The sequence below is a fragment of the Balaenoptera musculus genome, chromosome 8 (genome assembly GCF_009873245.2).
Source record: "Balaenoptera musculus isolate JJ_BM4_2016_0621 chromosome 8, mBalMus1.pri.v3, whole genome shotgun sequence".
In the NCBI taxonomy this organism is placed as follows: Eukaryota; Metazoa; Chordata; class Mammalia; order Artiodactyla; family Balaenopteridae; genus Balaenoptera; species Balaenoptera musculus.
Window position 1 is genome coordinate 44,574,529 of NC_045792.1, and position 21,795 is coordinate 44,596,323.

Genomic DNA, 21,795 nt, shown 5'->3' on the forward strand with positions numbered 1-21,795 from the left:
AGAGTATGAATTTGAAATCGTGAGATGGTAAGTAAATTGTCCAAGATCACATAGCTATTAATGCCAGGAAGAGAACCAGGTCTACTGGCAGGCAGACTAGTGCTCTTTACATCACACAAGGCTGCCTTCTCCACTTGGGAAGAAGAAATGGTATTCATTCTTGATTATGCCACAAGATTAAACAGTATCATAGCATTCGTACAGCAAATTCTCAGGGAAATGTGATTAAAAAAAAAAAAAAACTTATCTCCTTTGGAAAAAATGGTGAAAAAAGGATCTAAACTGGAAAGCTGTTTTGATGTATAAACAAGCTGAATAATTATAAAGTGCCTGGAAAAGGCACTCAACAAACGTTACTCCCTTTCAACACCACAACCTCCTCCCCCTTCCTTTTTGATTCTACATCAAGACATCTTCCCAGCTCTCAACTATGTCCCTTTTTATATTGTTTCTCCTAATTGGCAATGCCCTTTGACCTCTTCTTCAATGATGCTCATAAATTTCTCCAAGGCCCAGTTGAAGATGTGCCTTCTAAGAAATCTTCTGAACTAACTTACCCTATTCTAATTATTGTTTTGTCCTTCATTATCTAAATTGCTTATACTTTTAAATCATATACTTGCTTATACCTTCTTTTGAAGCTTTGTAATTATAATTACTTCCTAGTTGCTTTGTATGTTTTTATTTTCTTCCATAATTAGAACATAAGCTATCAGTGGACTAGAATATTAGCTCCCCAAAGACAAGGATACTGGTCTGTTTTGTTTACTGATAGATCGCAGGCACCTAAAACAATCTCAGGAACATAGAAGGTGCTCAATAAATACTTGTGGTGACTGAACAAATAGGCAAAGATTATTTTTTCTTCTATTCATGAATCTCTCCAACATAAAGACACAGATATGAAACATTAAACATTCTGAAAAAAACGAAGATAGATATGCTTGTACTTTAGAAAATTCACAGAATTTTTTTAAATTAATAAAGCTATAATAGATGAATCAACTCACTGGCTACAAGAAATCATTTAGCTTCTTCATTACATACTCTCAGTGATTCACTGAATATATACTGGCAGCTGATACACAGAAGGTAAAGGCTTTAATTAAGACCTAGAGTTTGAAATCCCTTCCTATGGTAAAGAACTGCTTAACTTTGTTCTCTTTTAAAACTCTGAATTAAGAAGACTAACGAAAAAACACTAATTTCTGGATTACTCAGGTTTCAAGTTATATAAAATAACAGTACATAATTTTTCCAATACATAAGTTTAAGAGAGCAACTTTATCTTTTTAACAAACAACTTGTTTCACCCTATACATAAGTACCTGGAAGGCTGAAAACAGGATCGTACCTTTCTTGAAAATATTTTAAAAGTACAATTTTTGGGCCAAGCACATTCAATAACTATTTTTGATAGTGATAATTTTACAAGTTAGCCTTCCCAAATAAGGAAACACATTAACTCTGCCCAATATTACGTTAACAACCTAAATGGGAAAAGAATTTGAAAAAGAACAGATAAATGTACATGTATAACTGAATCACTTTGCTGTACACCTGACACTAACACAACATCGTTAATCAACTATACTCCAATGTAAAATAAAAAGTTAAAAAATAAAAAAATTTTAATTTTAATTTTAATTTAAAAAAATTCTACCCCCCCCCAAAATTACCTGCTTTTTAGCTTATGTAATTTAATCAAAATAAAAAAATCCAGCTACCCTATATATAGGACTGTACAAAGAATACATCAACATGGTTAGGCATTCAGTGACAAAACAGAATTGTGAAAGGTCAATATTTTTTCCTATTCATTTTAAGCCATATACCTCTACACATATGAAAAGATAACAGTGATAATCAGAATGCATTAAAAAACATGGCTGATTACATAATCTCAGAGGTCTTAGCTACTATGCTGTTGCTATTTTTCAACTGTCCAACTATAGGACAATTGAATGATTAGAAAACTCTAGTCTAAGTAAGTGAATTACACTGAGTGAGATTATATTGTATAGTGGAATGAATGGGCTTTGGAGTCAGACTGGGGCTCATATCCCAAGTCTTTCATCTCCTACCTGTTTGATCACAGGCAAAATGTTTAACTTCTCTGAGACTCAGTTTATCTATAAAATGGGCATAATAATTTCTCCCTTGCAGAGTTATGATGAAGATTTAAAAAGATAGTGTATCACTCCTTTGCTTAAATCCTCCAATGATACATTATAACTTATAAAATAAATTTCAAACTCCTTCAAAAACTACGTTTTTCCTTTCAGAGAAAGGAACCATGTTTTCTGATCTCAACATTTCTTAAAATATGCAAGCAGAAATGTCCAATAGGTAGACAAAATATAGGCTTAAAGCAGGAACACAAGTAAGGGAAGACAACAGACAAGCAAAGTTCAGCATCATCAAGCATCCAGATCACAAATTTACTCAAAGGCTGCTATCTCTGTAATTTGGATATACCAGTCTTTCTTCCTCCTACCTAATATCACTGTCATGGGGTTACTTATTAATCCCTGCTTAACAGATATTTTCGCAGTAATGAGCTAAAACAATTTTTCAAATACCCTAGGACAAGTAAACTCCTTACCACTCTCCTCCCTTAGCATATCACAAGTTTTCTAATATTACAAATATGGTGATTTCAGCTTCTGTTTTAAGTAGTCCATTAAATTGTTAACCTTTGCGTTTATCTCCTACTTCTAAAGTAATTCTTTATTATTGGCCGGACACTAAAATTTAGCATGTTCCAAGTGGAAGCTGGACTCTAGTTACTTACTTCCAGACTCAACCTTAACTCTCTCCCAGGTTTTTCTCCCACGTATTGATGCCACTGTTTCCTCCACCAGAGAGTAAGCTCCTCTAAAGGTGGGAACCATATTACATCATCTATGCCCATAGCACTTAGCCTACCATCTCCAAAATATCTATGCCACTTGCACATACACATATTCAATAATTTCTTTGTTTTGTTTTGTCTTAATTCTCTATTTCCTAAAAGTCAAATAATTAAAACTAATTTGTGGCCTATCCTAGCTACCATTTACTGAATACTTCACTATGTATCACTCTGTATTTTTTTAATCTACAAAATATCATCATATTTTATCAACTCTAAAATATCATAGACTTAATTTTAGAGGTGTTAAAATGTGAAAAATAGTAAATGGTGACTATGAGGAGCCACTGTAGAAGACACATTCCATTTTCAGAGATCTGAAAACACAAGGAAAAAATGTACAAGAAAGTGCTTATAAACTTTGTCCTATATTAATACCTGTTAAACAGGTTAGTTACCTGTTGCAATCCCCAGTAATTGGGGGAGAAATGGATCAAAAGCCAGCTGCTTTAACTACTTCCTCTCCATTAAGTAAAATATGTACATATGCAATATGTGTTGATATGCTCAGATTACTTGCAAAACTGTCTTGCATACATTTATTTCCCCAAACTTTTTATAAAAGAAGATGAAGTTCAAAAGTTCACTGACCACCTCCATGAAAAATTTCATAGTAATAACTAAAATCTAAAATTCATTTTGACACATTTTAGGCAAATAAATATGTCTGACTTTATTAATGGGAATGTTTTCTTCTCTCAAAATGGCACCACATACTGTAGTTTGTTGAGAATACAAAGAGATGAATTAAGTATTTTTCATAGATAAAATATATATTACAAATTAATACCAAAGTAATTTGCCAATATGTGTACAATTAAACATTTAAAGACATATAATTTCCAAATGACTGTGCATTTTCACCTAACAAGCAGATATATCGACTGATAAATTTTATAATCACACAATAATACAGTTTCAAGTGTTTAGGGTATTGAATTATATATATATTACATTAAATAACACAGAACTTGATTCCAGAATAAAAAGCACTGTATTTTATCCATAAATATTTGCTAGTAGGATAGAAAAGGGAACATGGCAATGTGACATTATATTCAACCTCAACCTAAGGATATCTTAGTAAGGGAGTGAATAAAGAAAAAGCAGACAGAGTGGTAATTAGGCCAGTAATAATTTGGTAATGAAAATTTATTTCAGGTAGTAGATTTTTCTTTTTTTTAAGAATTGGTAGGAGTATTTAGAAAAGTCTAAACTTAGACTCTATCACAATTGAGCCTCAACTATAAGAAAGAACAGACTAAATTCCATTTCTCTCCCTCCCTTCGCCCTTCCTTCTGTGATAAATATCAACATTTCAAATTATTTTATGCTAGGAAAGAAGTATCACATCTGTAGAACATAAAATAGGAAGAAAGAAAGAAGTATGGGGTTATGTTCAATAAATATATATATATTTGCAGAAGTTATTATTAAATGTCATTTTCTTTTAAGAGTGAAAACAATTGGTAACCAAAGATTAAAAGGCTCAGAAATTTATATTCAACTCAAGATCTGGTTCTAACATGACTTAACTGAAATAGATTTGTAGATGAGATTTACTCAATACTTTGTACATCAGGTATTCTCAATTTGTTAAAAAAGTATACTATGAATTAAGAATTAATAATTGTATCAAAATTCTCATCTTACTTCTCCATTTCTTAACGTTGTGATGGCTCCTCTTGCTACACCCATTCTAAATAGTGTTTCTGTGGCCTGTGAACGTAAAAAAAGCAAAAATATATCATCTGTAATCTGTATTCAACTGTACATCCCAACCCCAAAATGCAAAACATTCAACCCCTTACATTTTTTAGGAACTTCTAGAGAAGCATCAATAAGGCACCATAAGCTCTACATTATACTCTAGAAATATCATTTTCAGAATATTTTAATTCAATAAAGAGCCCAAACTGAAATATTTCAAAAGTTATTTTGATCTGCTATTATCACTCAATGCCTATAGTTTCAAATTAGCACACTTAAATAAGTTTAAAACTTAGTTTGGTTAACAAAGATTAAATAAAAATTTAGTACTTGACTTCAATTCAGAAATTATCATTTATTCTGATTTTTAGTTTCCATCTGATTTCAGTCCAAATCACTTGACTGGTACTGAAATACTGACAGAAGATGAAGTAATTCAGTGATGTCATATATTAAATAATACCTGAAAAGACTTAATACTTTCTATACACTAACAATGAACAATCCTAAAAGGAACCTAAGAATTTTGTTTATAATAGCACCAAAAAAAAAGAAAAAAAGTTAAAATTAAAGGCATAGGAATAAATTTAACCAGAGAAGCAAAAGACTTGTTCATTGAAAACTATAAAACACTGCTGAAAGAGATCTAAAAACATATAAATAAATGGAAAGACATCCTGTGTTCATGAACTGGAAGACGTAATATTGTTAAGATGTCAATACTATCCAAAATGATCTATAGAGTCAATGCTATTCCCACTAAAATCCCAATGACTTCTTTACAGAAATACAAAAATCCATCCTAAAATTCATATGGAACCCAAAAGACCCCAAAGAGCCAAAATAATTTGAAAAAGAGGAACAAAGTTGGAGGACTCACACCTTCTGATTTCAAAACTTACTTTAAAGCTACAGTAATCATAAAGATATGTCATAAAGACAGACGTATAGGCCAATGAAATAGGAGAGAGCCTGAAATAAACCCTTGTATACGGTCTAATGATATTCTATAAAGGTACCGAGACCATTCTGTGGAGAAAGGACAGTCTTCTTAACAAATGATGCTGGGAAAATACCTGCAAAAGTATGAAGCTGAACCCTTACCTTATACCATACACAAAAATTAACTCAAAAGAGATCAAAGACTAAATGTAAGAGTTAAAACTATAAAACTCTTAGAAAAAAACACATTGTTTTCCATTCATGATTTGGTGTCTGATGAGGACCTGCTTCCTGGTTACTATAGATGATTTTACATGACTATCTTGTTTGCATCCTGACATGGCAGAGAACAAAGAGAAGCAAGCTCTCTCTGCACTCTTACAAGGGAACTAATCCCATTCATAAGGGCTCCTCGTCTAATCCTAATTACCTCCCAAAGGCCCCACCTCCTAATACCATAACACTGGGAGGAGAGGGTTTAGACATGAATTTTGGGGAACACAAATATTCAGTCCATAACAGGAGTATTCCAGTCAGAATGGGCAGTAAGTACAAAGACCAGTAGGTAGGATCATGTTTGGTACGTTCAAAGACAAGTAAGATGGCACATGAGGCTGAAAGAAAAAGATTACATGAGAGTCTGATTGAGAAAAGAGAAGATGCAAGTTCCTCTGTTCAATATGTCTTTTATTTTTCAATCTGCTATAAGAGGAATGCATTTCCAACCTTTATTAGTCGAAAATATAATTCAAAGCATGCTCTACTAAACAAATTTTTAAGAATTAGTATATGAACAACAAAAAAAGAGAGAATTTAAATGTAAAAAGTGAATGCATCTAAAGAAATGCAGAGTGAAGAAGGGATAAGAAACTAGAGGAAACTGTAAGGAAACTGATGTATGTGTACAAAATCAGTGTGACCAGTGTAACATAAATAGCAGTGTAAACATATTTATTTAGTTATAAGGAAGCAAATAACAGAAGAAGTAAAGAAAAAGTTACAAGCAGCTGCCTCTGGGTTGTGGGACTCAGGCAGTGGAACACGTAAATAAGAGTATTACTCTTTTTCTACTAGTTTGCAGCATACTATTTGACGGTTTAAACTACTTGTAAATCCTTGATCAAAAGTTTTTTTTTAACTTTTAAAGGAATAAGTAATCCCTAGTATCCAGTTTTGCAAAGAGGTCAAATAGTTTACAATTTTAATAGAGTGGTGTATGTAAGAACATAGTTGAGGACTGAATAAGAGGATATAAAGTCAAACAGTGTTAAGAGTCAACTCTTTCAAAAAGTTTCACAATAAAAGTGAGGAATGAGACTGAGTTGTTGCCAGAAAGAGCAGAGTTGAGAGAAAATTGACAACAGGATATTTTGAGGATAAAAGATTTAGACAAGTTTTTACTGGCTTAGTAGAGGTAGTCAGTAAGATGGAAGAAGTTACAGACACAGGAAGGACAATGGATCCTGACTGAAGGGCATTCCTGTAGAAGATGGTTAAGAGCACACAGAGCAATCTGTTAGCTATGTTACATGGGAGATGGTCCAGATATAGGTAAATGCTTTCCTTCCCTCTCTCTTTCCCTCTCTGAATTAGGAGACAGGATTAGAAAAAGGAGGGGCATGGGGTTGGTGTTTGATATCTACATGCTGTTAGAAAATGAAAAAACTTTTAGGATAAACACTGCTAAATTTGTGATTGCAGCACAACATGAATATGATTCCAATGCATAATTCACAGAGGGTTAAAATAGGCCACTAATGGGGAGGAAGAAAGGTTATTCATATATGCAAACAAAAAACAAGCGGTAAATGAATGACTTTGCTATGACAGAATTTAACTAAAGCATATACAACTAGATGTTGAAAGAATTTAGATGTTGAAAGGATTATTTACAGAAATCTTTATTAAAGGAAAAGAATTTCTCACCACTGATACACCGCATTTTTTTCTATTCTTAATGATAGGTACATTAAATTACATCTTCCATCTTCCTGGTTTTTTTAAAACTTTATTTAATCTAGTGATGTGATTAATAAGAGTCCTCAGCTAGGTCAGGTTAGTTACTGTATATATTTGAGGACCAAAAGGGGAAGAAAGGCAGAGGCAACAAGCACTTGGGATGAAATACACAGCTTCTCCTCTAAACCACATCAAACTACTTACTCTTTTGTGTCTCAAAAACCTGAGGCAGTTTGAAGATCTAATTCTTCTTCTGCACTTTCTCCAGTAGGAAAAGAATACCAAATTCAATCTTTTGTTTCCAACTAAATTGATTTATTTCATGAGCTCTTCCCAGCAACATGTTTAAGGACGTCTCATTCTAACAGCACTCTGTCAGTTCAGCTCAGCTTCCTTTGATTCCATAGGAAAGCACTGGAGTGAACAACATTCTTTTGACCTCTACTAAAGAGACAGCTTTTAATTTACTTGTTACCCAAACAACGACTAACAAGTATCCAAAACAATGAGACACAGGGCTAATTCTCAGCATTTGTAAATTTACCACCAGCAAATTCTTCATTGAAATTTCCCTCTCCTTGAGTTTTGATAACAACTAAAATGATTAATACTAAAAATGTTCATTAAACATCTTCTGTCAGTGGCAGGGAAAAAACCATATGTAGGTCCTCAGTTAAAAACAGGTTATCAAGAGAGACTGCTTTTAAGTAGAGTGTTAGATAAAAGTGACTTAGGAGACACGAAATCTAGATGTAAGAAATGCAAAGTTCTGGACTGGATCCTTGTGTTTTTGTGTGCAAATCAAAAAAGAGCCAGAAGGATATACAATGAATTGATAACAGTACTAATCTCTGAGTGGTTTTCTTTATTTTCTAATGTTCCATCATGCACATATACTGTTTGGTAACAATAAAAAGAAAAGTAACAATTTTTGTACACTAAAAGATAAAACAGATTTAAAACAGAATTTTGGAACAACATAAAATGTTATAATACAAGCAATACTACATTGAGTAGCTCCCTAAGTGAAAATAATCAAAAGTCAATAGAGACTCATGTTATTACAGTTTAATGCTTTTTAATGCATTAAATCAACACAAAATAAGTAAAATTAACAAGAAATATATATTTAATAGACTTTACCTTGAAAAGCAGTATGATTATAAAAACTTTAAAGCATCATATTAAAGAAAGACTTCATTGGGTTAATTTAACATGCAGTTTACAGATATAAATACAAAAGTTGTATTTAGCATATGTTTATTTCCTATTAGTCAAGCAACTAGAATTCTAGTTATCTAATTTCCACTATTTACTATCTGGGCAACCTTAGGCAGGTCATTTAAACTCTCTAAGCTCTGACCTCCTCTGTAGAAAGGTGACAGCTAATATCAACCTGTTTTCCTGTGGTGGTCAATGCAGGTGTTAACGTATGTGAAAAGCTCTGTAAAGAGCTAGATAAATGGAAAATACTGAATCCGAGGTCTAGTTTAAGACTTCCTGAGATGAAAAGATGTTTCAGAAATACTAATTTTTATGTATTCCCAGCGCCTTGCAAAAAATATAACAATATAGCATGAAGATTAAGAACGCAGGTTGTAGAGACAGACTGTTTAGTTCAAATTCTAGCTTTGCCATTTGTAAGATGTGTGATCCAAACAAGCAACTTACTTCTTTGAGTTCATTAACAGAATAAGGATAACAATGGTATGGAACTCAAGGAAAAGTGTAAGCATTCAATAAATGAAAATTTTATTACTATTAATATCTTAAAGGAAATGCAGAATTCCAATTCTACCTTAAAAAGTGGTCATCAGATTGCAATTAAAAATTACATCAGATGGCAATGAAAAAGGTACTATATAAAACAGTCAACCACAATTAGCACATTATGCCATATGGCTATTTATTTATGCTAAAATTCTTGACAAGACAACCAGAAAAAAAGAAAACTTACATGATTTCAAGAAGATTAATTTAGCAAAAGTCTTCAGAAATCATATGCAATAGTCAATCCCCAGCTGTTTATCCTGGCCATAGAAGAAAAGAGATTTAAATACTGAGGCTTTTCAGCACCAGCTGCTTCCCTCTTTATGATGATAAAAATACAAAGTAAAAAGTAGAAAAACTGAGCATTAGCTATCTGCTTCTCACTAAAGAAGCACTGCATGTTACAAATCTAGTCATATTCTTTCAAAATACACAAACGCATTAGCATAGCAACCAAGACCTTTGTGAGGTCCGCAAACCATTCTCACTCTCTTTCCTCCAGGCAGCTGCCTACAAGCCACCCCGTTCCAGCTCATTAATTACAATTCATAACTTCAGGACCCATGCACTGCAGCAGCTACAGCACAGGGAGCAAAACCTCTGCGAGAAACTCTTTCTAGTCAGAAAACAGGGAAGAGGGGCCCAAGTGAACCAGAGAATGTGTAGGGAATTAATCCCTGGTTCGGGGGAGGGGTTCTGTCTTTTTTTTTTTTTCTCTTGACTCTGCCCCAAGGACAGGCCCCAATTATAAGATGAAGCAGCACCAGTGCAGGTAGTTAAAACTGGAAAATAAATTCTGTTTTTCTGGGCAAAAGCATATGGAAAGGGGACCTCCGTAGTCCAAAGAAGAAAGGAAGAATGCCCATTATTTTTTTCACTCTTTTCTCTATTCACTTTGTCCCAACAGCAGACCCTGAAGAGTGTGTGCAGCTGTGATAGCAGAGCAGGCAGCTACAACTCTGAGAGAAATCCTGTCTTTCTGGACAGAGGACCAGAAAGAGGAGACCCAATGAAGCAGAGAATAAAGAGGCAATCCCTGAAAGGAAGAGCTGGAAAAGCAAATCCCTTAACTAAATCTGTGTTTGAACTAGCACAAATACAGAGCTCACCCTTCATCAGCATATGCATGGAACAGACCCAAGTAGCAAAGCGAAGGCTTTCAGGGCAAAACTACAATTAAAACTACCACCCAAGTCCCAGCATGGCCCATGAGTGGCACACAGTCAGGACAGACGCAAAGCAACATAGGAAAGGCAACTGACATTGGAACTACTGCACACTGAAGACGAGACAGAACTTGCAGTCTGAATCTAACAGGTGACTGCTTACTACTAAAGAAAAAAATAATGATAAATAAATAAATAATAATAAATGTTTAAAAGATCAACACTCTCCAGAGGAGTTTAACAGGATCCAGAGTCTCACAACCTGACATTCAAAATGTCAAGGACCAATCCAAAATTACTCAACCTGAAAAGAACAAAAAATCGTTACCACATCTCAAAGAAAAGACAATCAGATGTTGAAATTACCAGACAGAGCCTGTAAAGGAGCTATTATAACTGTGTTCCATGAGGTAAGGTTAAACACACTTTCTTTTTTTTTTTTTTTTAATTGATTATTTTTCCATATTTATTTATAACCATCAATAGCACTGTTACTTTTTTCTTTTTTCAGTTTTTTTTTGTTTGTTTGTTTTTTAAACTTTGGGTTTATTTATTTATTTTTGGCTGTGTTGGGTCTTCGTTTCTGTGCGAGGGCTTTCTCTAGTTGCGGCAAGTGGGGGCCACTCTTCATCGCGGTGTGCAGGCCTCTCACCATTGTGGCCTCTCTTGTCGCGGAGCACAGGCTCCAGACGCGCAGGCTCAGTAACTGTGGCTCACGGGCCCAGTTGCTCCGTGGCATGTGGGATCTTCCCAGACCAGGGCTCGAACCCGTGTCCACTGCATTGGCAGGCAGATTCTCAACCACTGCGCCACCAGGGAAGCCCATGATGCTGATTTTTAAGGCTAAATCATAATGGGCAAAATGGCTTCTGCCCAGTGTTCTCACTTTGTCTGGACATGCGCCTTTGGAGTCCTGAGCTACCAAGTAAGAAGTCCAACTACCTTTAAAAGGTAATTTTTACATAGTTTTTCACCATGCTAGAAAAACTATGTAAAAAGAGAGAGAGATGCCCCAGCTATTCCAACACACAGCTATTCAACTACTCCGAGCCAAGGTGCCATTCATGTGAGTGAGTCTTCAGATGATTCCAGCCTTTAGCTTTCAAGGTGTACCAGCCAATGTCAAGGAGAACAGTCATAGGCTATTCCAGGCAAGCCCTTCCCAAACTGCAGATTCATGCAAAGTAAATACTATTGTTATTTTTAGCCACTAAACTTTGAGTAGTTTGTTACACAGCATCAGATAACCATACATTGATAAAAATGTGCCTTTAATAAAAATTAAAGGCCTTTTGCTCTTGAAAGACTCAACTGAGAAAATGAAAAAGCAAACCACAGACTCACAGAAACTATCTGCAAAAATATATCTGACAAAGCACTTGCATTCAGAATATATAAATAATTCTTACAACTCAAAAATGACATATAACCAAACAAATTAAAATGAGCAAAATATGTCAACAGACCCTTCATCCAAAGAAAAAAGATATGTACACCCATACATATAGTATATTCATTTATAATATGTATGCATGCACATATGTGTGTATATATTGTGTATGTACATATACACTCATAAACACACAACATACATATACATGAATGGGCAAAAAGTCAACAGAAAGATGTTCAACATCATTAACTTTTACGGAAATGCAAATTAAAACGACAAATAGATACTACTACACATGCACAAAAATGGCTAAAAATACTAGAAAGAATAACAACAGCAAGTGATAGTGGGAATACGGAGCTACTAGAACTCTCATACGTTGCTGGTGGGAACACAAAATGGTACAGTCGCTTTGGAAAACAGCTGGGCAGTTTTCTATGAAGTTAAACATAAACTTACCATAAGACCCAGCAATTCTATCCCTAGGTATCTACCAAAGATAAATGAAAACATATGTCCATTTGTATGAATTGTAGAAAAGCCAAAATTACAGTGACAGAGAGCTTATCAGTGACTGCTTGGGACCCGAGAGATATGGGGGCAGGGAACTGACTGCAAAGGAAAAAGTGAGACTTTTTTAGGGAAGAAATTCTGTTTGATTATGGTTGTAGTCACATAACTATAAACATCTGCCAAAACTCATCAAACTGTACACTTAAAACAGGTGATAATCATTAAATATAAAGCTGTTAAAAAAAAAAACGCACACCTGTCCCTCTCCCCAGAGCAGTTCCCAACTAATTGGTAACTTAATCATCACCAACCATTAGGAAAAACCTGGGTACTACTCTAATGACAAATTTCATAGGAAGAATACATACATGCTTTAGATACAGATTTCATCTCAAATTCATATAAACTGGGGGCACAGGTAGAGGATGACCAAGCAGAAGAAAATTAGCAATAACACTAAAGCCAACAATAAATGCAAGAGATGAATAATCTAGGAAATATACAGTCTGTATGTCACACTCAGAGGAAGACTTAGGGATCCAGGAAGAGTAAATTGTTATGAAAACTCCACATTCCACACAAAATTCTACATTATCACCATTTAGGAACCACTGCCTTATTATACACTTAACTTGATAATTACGGAAAATAAGTACTATATATACAACTGGGCAACTGGCAAACAAAAATCACCAATCTCACCTTCACTTGCAGATGAATGTTCTTGTACCTGTGTTTTCCAACCACTATTTGCCCAAGCAGAAACTTGAGTCATCCGTGAATCTTTCTTTTCTCTCAACAACCTATAATACTTGTTATGAGTAATATTTATTATAGCATTTTACTTATAATACTTATTAGAGTATAATACTTATTAGAGTAATTACCTATTCATCTAAAATTCTCACTAGACCATAGGCTATATTTCACTCATCATTATACCCCTAGCATCTAACACCTCAGAAACACTTAATTGTTCAATGAATGCAAGAATTAAGAACTAATGAATAAGTAGTTATTTGGACTATGTCAAGTAAGCACTTATTTATTGATAGTTTGGGGGTATGTGCTTTACCAAGGTGTGAACAAATATGTCCCAAACTATATTATAACAATTTCAAATGCTGAATGTATAACTCATTAACCTTTCATGTTAATGAAATCAACTTGATCTTTTTAGACATCACAAATGTCATAATCTGTTTTCATTCACTACACAGGAAATATGCATTACATATGGAGACAATGGACGTTAGCAATGGTTTTAAGGTTACAAAGAATGTTATTTCTGTTTATAGATGCGGGTTGGTTTAAGTTATCCAGAAATTTAAACAATAAGCAGATGGTTTGTTTCCAAATTGATAGCAGTCATCCGGCTCTAAAGAAGAGTATACTTTTGTAAATACATGTTCTGTCATGTTCTATCCAATGTGACATGATGAAATAATGTACTATGTTATGTTCTGCTTTTCCTCTTTGAACATAATAAAACTTAAGAAAAGCATGGATTTTCCCCCCCACAATGTTATCTTCTTAGACTTAGAGTCAAAACAAACTAAGAAAGGATAACAACAAACAAAAATAAACCCACAAATGCTGAGATTTAGAGGTAGATTTCAATTCTGTTTCAAAACAAAATAAGAGTTGAGTCACTCAGAGTTTTCTCAATCATTAAATGGTGATATTAAATATAATAATTGAGAGTGTTTAACTTCAAATTTGAGAGTGGGGAATAAAGAATTATATCTAAATTTGATTTTTTCATTTCATTAGCATATAAAATATTTTTAAGTAGGCAAGATTAGCATATGTAATAATCATTAGATGATTATACAACATCCCTCCACTTCCTTCAATTCCCTCCTCTATTCTAAAAAGATGCTGATTTTGTTTAGGTAATCTACCTTCTTTTACAAGGCTATTAACTAAATCAGTAATGTCAATCCCATTCCTCTTGTCAGTGATTTTTTTAGATACAGGCATATGACATCAGAGATAAAGAAGGCAATTCCATAATATTAAAGAGGTCAATTCATCAAGAGGACATAATAAACTTAAATGTTTATGGATCTAAAAACAGATATTCAAAGCATATGAGTCAAAAATTGATACAACTGGGACTTCCCTGGTGGCGCAGTGGTTACGCATCTGCCTGCCAATGCAGGGGACATGGATTCGATCCCTGGTCCGGGAAGATCCCACATGCCACGGAGCAACTAAGCCCGTGCGTCACAACTACTGAGCCTGTGTTCTAGAGCCCGCGAGCCACAACTACTGAGCCCGCGTGCCACAACTACTGAAGCCCGCGCACCTAGAGCCCATGCTCCACAACAAGAGAAGCCACCGCAATGAGAAGCCTGCACACCACAACAAAGAGTAGTCCCTGCTTGCTGCAACTAGAGAAAGACTGAGCGCAGCAACGAAGACCCAACGCAGCCAAAAAGTAAGTTAATTAATTAATTTTTTAAAAAAAATCAAGCAATGTAATTCACCATACTAAACTTAAAAAAGAAAACTACACGATTATCTCTAGAGATATGGAAAAAACATCTGATATAAACATCTATTCCTAATAATAAAAACTAGGAACAGAAAGGGACGATCTCAAACGAAAAAGGGCATCTACAAAAAATCTATAGCTAACATATTTAAGGGTGAAAAGATTGAATACATTCCCCCTAAGATCAGGAATAAAGCAAGATATCAGCTTGATTTCTATTCAATATTATAGTGGAAGTCCTAGCCAGTGCAATAACACAAGGAAAAGATATAAAAGGGATCCAGATTACAAAGGAAGAAGTAAAATTTTCTTTATTTCTCCACATGACATTCTAATAATAGCTAAAAACCCAATAAACAACTTTTCCATTTTAGAAAAGGCAAAACTATAAAGACAGTGAAAAGATCAGTGGTTGCAAGGGACTAATGAATAGGTAATTCACAGGGGATTTTCAGGGCAGTGAAACTATTCTACATGATACTGTAATCATGGATATATGACGTTATGCATTTGTCAAAACCCATAGAACTGTACAACAGAAAGAGTGTACCCTAGGGTAAACTATGGGTTCTAGTTAAAAATAATGTATCAATATAGGCTCATCAACTGTAACAAATGTGCCACACTAATGAGATGTTAATAATAGGGGAAAAGGGAAGGGGAGAATGTGGGAACTATCTGTACTCTCTGTTCAATTTTTCTATAAACCTAAAACTGCTCTGAAAATTAAGTCTAGTTTTAAAAAGTATATAGGTACAAACTAAAAAGAAAATGAAAGGTCATATACCAAGGTAAAAAATAAAAGAAAAAACTCTTTAACAAAACTAAATTAGAAATAGCACCTTTTTTACAACCAAATTAATTTAATAAAAAACCAAAATATGAGTGAAGTTAGATGACAATGTGAATTTAAACTCATTTAAAACATCTAACACTTACTCATTCCATACTAGAGTATTAAGAGTCATTAACAGCGACTATAATAGCCAGATATGCAGTCCAATCTCTACAGGCCATGAAAAGGACAGTAAGGAAAGAAGGGGCAAAAACAGAAGGAGGAATTGCAAATATGGAAGCCCATTCCCTTTCCATGATGTCAGGATTTCAGTCAGATGATTTCCAAAATATCAGTAGAACATTAAAGAGTTATGTCCTAACATCCAATCTGTTCATCTAAGTCTTCCCAGAAAAAATTAGAAATAGAAACTGTATGTCCTTTACCACCATCACTACCATCATTATCATGAAATTTATTGACAAACATAAAAGCAAAAGGTCAATGAACCAAAAATCGTTTAGTAGTAGGATTTAAATAGCCTGAGTTCTGGATGACATCACTGAATCCTGGAACTGCTACTCTCGAGACTCCTTGTAATTTATTTTAAAATTAAATGTACTTATACTTAAGTCACTTGCAGATGGGTATCCAGCTAATTGCATCCAAATAAATCTATAAGCCTAGTGAAGAACTTGCCTCAGAATTTGTTAAAATGAAATCTTTATCTCGGAGTGAAACTCTGGATTTATTTATCAATCCTTAAATATTCTGAGTTCTAGATGTCTGGAAAATTATAAAATAATTTCCTAAATATTTATATTTTATAAATTTGGGGCTTGGGCTTCCCTGGTGGCGCAGTGGTTGAGAATCTGCCTGCTAATGCAGGGGACACGGGTTCGAGCCCTGGTCTGGGAAGATCCCACATGCCACGGAGCAGCTGGGCCCGTGAGCCACAAGTACTGAGCCTGCGCGTCTGGAGCCTGTGCCCCGCAACGGGAGGGGCCGCGATAGTGAAAGGCCCGCGCACCGCGATGAAGAGCGGTCCCCACACCACGATGAAGAGTGGCCCCCACTTGCCGCAACTAGAGAAAGCCCTCGCACGAACCGAAGACCCAGCACAGCCAAAATAAATAAATAAATAAATAAAAATAAAAGTAGCTATAAAAAAAAAAAATTAAAAAAAAAAACAAAAAAAACTAGGTTTAAAAAAAAAAAAAAAAAATTTGGGGCTTATTTTTATCAAAGAAAAAATGTAAACAGTTTTATATTTTTTGTGACAGAGAGAATAAGGAACATGTATAACAAAAAATAAACTGTGCTGATAATACAAACCTTGCTGTTCCTTTCATCTATAGCTATACCACTAATAAGTTTTTTAAAAGGAAAGTAGAGGTTACAAATCATAAAATCAGAAAGTGAGAAGATACGAAAACCCCAAACACTCAGTGTTAAGCCAGAACTCTAAGAAAAATAAACCTAAAGCTACTTAATTTCCAAACAGGAAACCGCATGGGCATTTGGAAGAAATAATTCACTTAAGTTTCTTAGAACCAACCTGAAGCTCCCATGCCACACAGTATTCCAGTATATGAATACTATACAATTTGCTCATCTATTTAACTGCCGGTGGATCCTTGAGTTGAATTGAGTTTTTATAATTATGAACATGCTGCTCAAATTATTCTTGTTGGTTTCTCCTGTTATACATGAGTACTCTACTTTAAGTATGTACTCTAGTACATACTTAAAGAACGGATTGACGAGGTGTAGGATGTGTGTATATTCAAATTATTAAAAAGTACCAAATTGTTTTCTAAACTGTACTAATTCGCACTCCTACCAGCAACAGATAACAGTTATTATTTCTAGCAATATTTTTCTCAAGGTTAACAAAAGAAAGTTCATCAAGTATCCTGTAAGAATCTAACGAAACTATGGAATGAAATTATTCATTTCTTCACATACTGACTACCTATATAATGGTACCATACATGTGGTAGGAACTCACTAATCAAAAGCATTTCCTTAGCCTTCTCCTAGTAGCAAAATCATAGACATTTGCTCTGCTAAAGATTCTCTTATTACAAGTAATAGAAACCTACAAAAAAAAAAAAAAAAAAGTACGTATTAAGTTGAAACAGCTGGAGCAAAGATCTAGCGTCAGAGGAGTAGAAGGTTTGAAGGAAATATGTATACACACATATAGACACACACACACAATCATATCTCTAACATGCACACACACATGCACAATTAAGACTAGGGAAAAAAGGTGCTGTCAAAGTGTATAGGGGCTATAGTTTTGTTTCCAGCTCTAATGTTCTTAACAGGAATTTATAAAAGGTTAGAAGACAAGAGTTTTACTATACAACTGTATCTCCAGCAATTTCTCTCTTAACTATGTAACCAACTCAGAGAATAACTGGGACTAGACACAATAAAGCCAAAGTAAGACTCTAGAACCAGCATGATCAGATAGTCGGAGAACTTACTTATCTGCCTATTTGGATTTAAGAGATGTTGAAAGTCCCTCTCACCTCCAAAACAGACCTTCATTTCCTCTCACAGTGCCTGAAACCACATTTGCATTATTGAATTTTGTTGGATATTCAGGATTTTTCATTCATTAACAAATATTTGCATTGAGCTGCAAATATCTCTGGACACAGGAAACTTATGAAAAATTAGCTGACAAGGATAGGCACCTGAAGAAAAACAGAAATAGGAACAGAGATGCTGAAAAAGAAGGTGGGAGAGTACCAAACACAAATTTTGCCTACTTTCGCCATTTTACTGATATCTGGCCCCCAAATTACGGCTGTCTTTAATTGACTGGAAATTTCATCTAATGAAGACCAATATCCTAAATTGGCATAAACTTTTGTTTGGGTTTGTTTATTGTTATAACTTTCCAGTATGTTCTACCAAATTACAATTATTTCTAACTACATTAAGAGTACAATCAGGGGCTTCCCTGGTGGCGCAGTGGTTAAGAATCCGCCTGACAATGCAGGGGACATGGGTTCGAGCCCTGGTCTGGGAAGATCCCACATGCCGCGGAGAAACTAAGCCCGTGCGCCACAACTACTGAGCCTGTGCTCTAGAGCCCACGAGCCACAACTACTGAGCCTGCGCACTTAGAGCCCGTGCTCCACAACAAGAGAAGCCACCGCAGTGAGAAGCCCGCACACCGCAATGAAGAGCAGCCCCCGCTCACTGCAACTAGAGATAGCCCGCGTGCAGCAACGAAGACCCAACGTGGCCAAAAATAAATAAATAAATAAATATAAATAAAAATAAATAAATAAACGTCGGTGTTTACATTAAAAAAAAACAAGAGTACAATCATACAAGCTCGATTCCACACCTAACTTAAAATGAGAGAAAGAATTAGGGATAAAAACGGAGAAGCTCATAAAAAGAAAAAGTGATGTTTCAGATTCTGAAATGCTAGCGCTGCAGAATCTGAAGGCCATGAGTCTTGATTAGTCCCCAGAAAAGCCTGCTTATGGAGACTGTGTGGCTGGCACCCATGGAGCAAGTAACTTGGCATGAAAGGAACCCTTAGTATTTCGTATTAATTGAAGTAAGACATTTCAGAATCTGGCACTTCAATTGGTCAGTTCACACCAATTGAACACAATGCTAAACATTATCCTTAGACACCAAACAAATATTTAATGACCTATAAACAGTACCTCAATATTGAATTCTTTGTCTTATTTAAGTCGAAAGGAACCAGATTACCTTGTTATGGTTTTAACAAAGTAAACAGGAGTTGGAAAAAATCCAAAATTGCTCAAAGTTGCTCTCTATCAGGCTCAGGCTGTTAACAAACATATCGTAAACGAACTTAGCCCTTTTTATCTACACTTGTGTATGTGTTTTTAAAAAGAATGTAATAGATCCCAATTCTTAATCATTCTCCCTAAATCCACAATTTCTCATTATTTCCTGTACTAGTTTGCCTCTGCTGTTGACTTTTATTTCCATCACAGATTACTCTAATAGGAATTCAGAATCCAAACATAAATTTTATAAACACATACAGTATATATGCCTACTTAATAATCAAAACCAGCCTTCTTTAAATGTAATGTTTCCTTTCTAGTACTTCCAAATATGCATATACTTCATAGGGTCTTTATTTTATTAGAAATTTTTAAGACCAAAAATGGAAACCATGTCTTTTTAAAAACATCAGATTCATAATGGTACAATCAGTAAGTCCCTTTCTCCCACAAGTGTTTATATATACAAATAGTGTGCTATATGAATTAAAAAAATAGTACTTGTAAATCTATATACTGTTAGCAAGGACTAAATTTCTTTCTCAAAAAAAATTTTAAAAAAAGAAGCAGAAGAATACAGTATACTAAATTATTTGCTAGAAAGTTAAATAATGTAATTGCTTTAATTATGATCATTTAAACTATCATTTTTAATGAAAGGATGAATAATTATAACTGTTAAATAAAATGCTTTAAAATATTTGATGAAAGTGAAATAAAATTTAAGAAAAAAATTTTATACTATTATCTATGTAAAAATATCCATTTATGTACATAGGCACAATAGTCCAGACTTCTAAAGAGACAGCTATAAAAATTAAGTTTCAAGAACCTACTAATAAAGATGTGAATTATAATTATTTTTCAAAATAATTAATAAAGATTTATATTGATCCTGGGAATTAAAATGCTCTATATGTGCATACCACTTTAACAAATCACTTGCATAAATATGTTCTAAGATAATTTCTAACTCTAATTTAAAAAATGGTAAATAAATAAATAAATAAAATGGTTACCTTTCATCTGGACAAGGGATTTTAACCTGTTTTGCATCATGACCCCTAAGATGTTTGACTTAACACTCCCATGGGTGTTCCCAAGATTATGGTAATTAATGTCATGCTAGCTGTAATTCATTCCTTTGTTTCACTCAAAAAACTGTATCAGGATGCAATTCAGGGAAAGTTATGCTACTAAAGAGATAATTATAATATTTTCACTAGTACAAGTAAAAATTTACTGGAGCATGCCTCATAGCAGATTTTAATACAATATTTTTCTTCATACAATTGCTGAAAGCAACTGATATAAGAGAAGGCGGGGTGGCAATGAGAGAGAAGGTATACTGATTACAAATTTTGCTTTGGTAAAAGAATAAAACAAATTAGTATAAATTTTAGCAGCTAACCAAAATTTGTCTATCTACATGACATTTAAATTTTCTAGAGCTCTTATAATCCTCTACAATAGCCTGAGAACTGGCCCTAAGGCTTCCAATACTGCTGCCCATCTCCCCTACAATTATTTCTTCCCAAATCAGCTAGAGTAACTATTTGAAAAGGCAGATCATATCCTATCACTCTTTTGTTTAAAAGTCTCCGATGGTTTTCTTAACGTATACACACTACAATATATAAAATAAGAAAACAAGGGCCTACTATATAGCACAGGGAATTATACTCAATATCTTGTAATAACCTATAACGGAAAAGAATCTGAAAAAGAATATATATACATATGTATGTATAACTGAATCATTTTTTCTGTATACTTGAAACTAACACAACATTGTAAATTAACTACACTTCAATAAAAAAATGCATAAAAAAGAATTTTTTAAAAGTCTCCAATGGTTTTCTATTAAATGTAAAATAAAATCTAAACTCCTTACTGTGGCGACAATGTCCTAATATGAACTGTCTTCTGCCTATTTTTCCAACCTCATTTTATACCATTCTGTCCACCTATAACAGTCTTCTTGGCTGTTGCCAAACCAAATGCACCAAGCTTGCTCCCAACTAGGGGTCTAATTTACTCACTGTCCACTCTCGCTGAACACTCTTCCCCAAGATCTTCTCAAGCTCTGGCTCATTAGAATACAGCTATGACTAAAATAAAATGTCTGCTCTGGAAGAGCTTATCAGTGTAATGCCAGAGAAATGCAAGAGAAGGGAGAAAGGAGAAAAGAAGCAAGTGGGGCAAGGGAGGGACACCATACTACAGTCACAAACTTAGTGCCATGGGACAACAGAGGAGAATATAACCTACTCTGGAGGAAAGATTTCTAAATTCAGATTTGTCACTGTCTTAGGTATATGACCAGGAAATAACAATGACACACACCAAGTATTAAGTG

The 21,795-nt window shown here is 34.4% G+C and overlaps 1 protein-coding gene across 1 annotated transcript in view; it reads right to left on the bottom strand.

Moving 5' to 3' along the window:
- Nucleotides 1–21,795, bottom strand: part of TMEM135 (transmembrane protein 135) — a 243,351-nt gene that overhangs the window by 133,252 nt on the left and 88,304 nt on the right. The window contains exon 5 of the mRNA XM_036860344.1: nucleotides 4,568–4,633. Within this exon, the coding sequence (XP_036716239.1) occupies nucleotides 4,568–4,633 (66 nt within the window). The remainder of the gene's footprint in view (nucleotides 1–4,567; nucleotides 4,634–21,795) is intronic.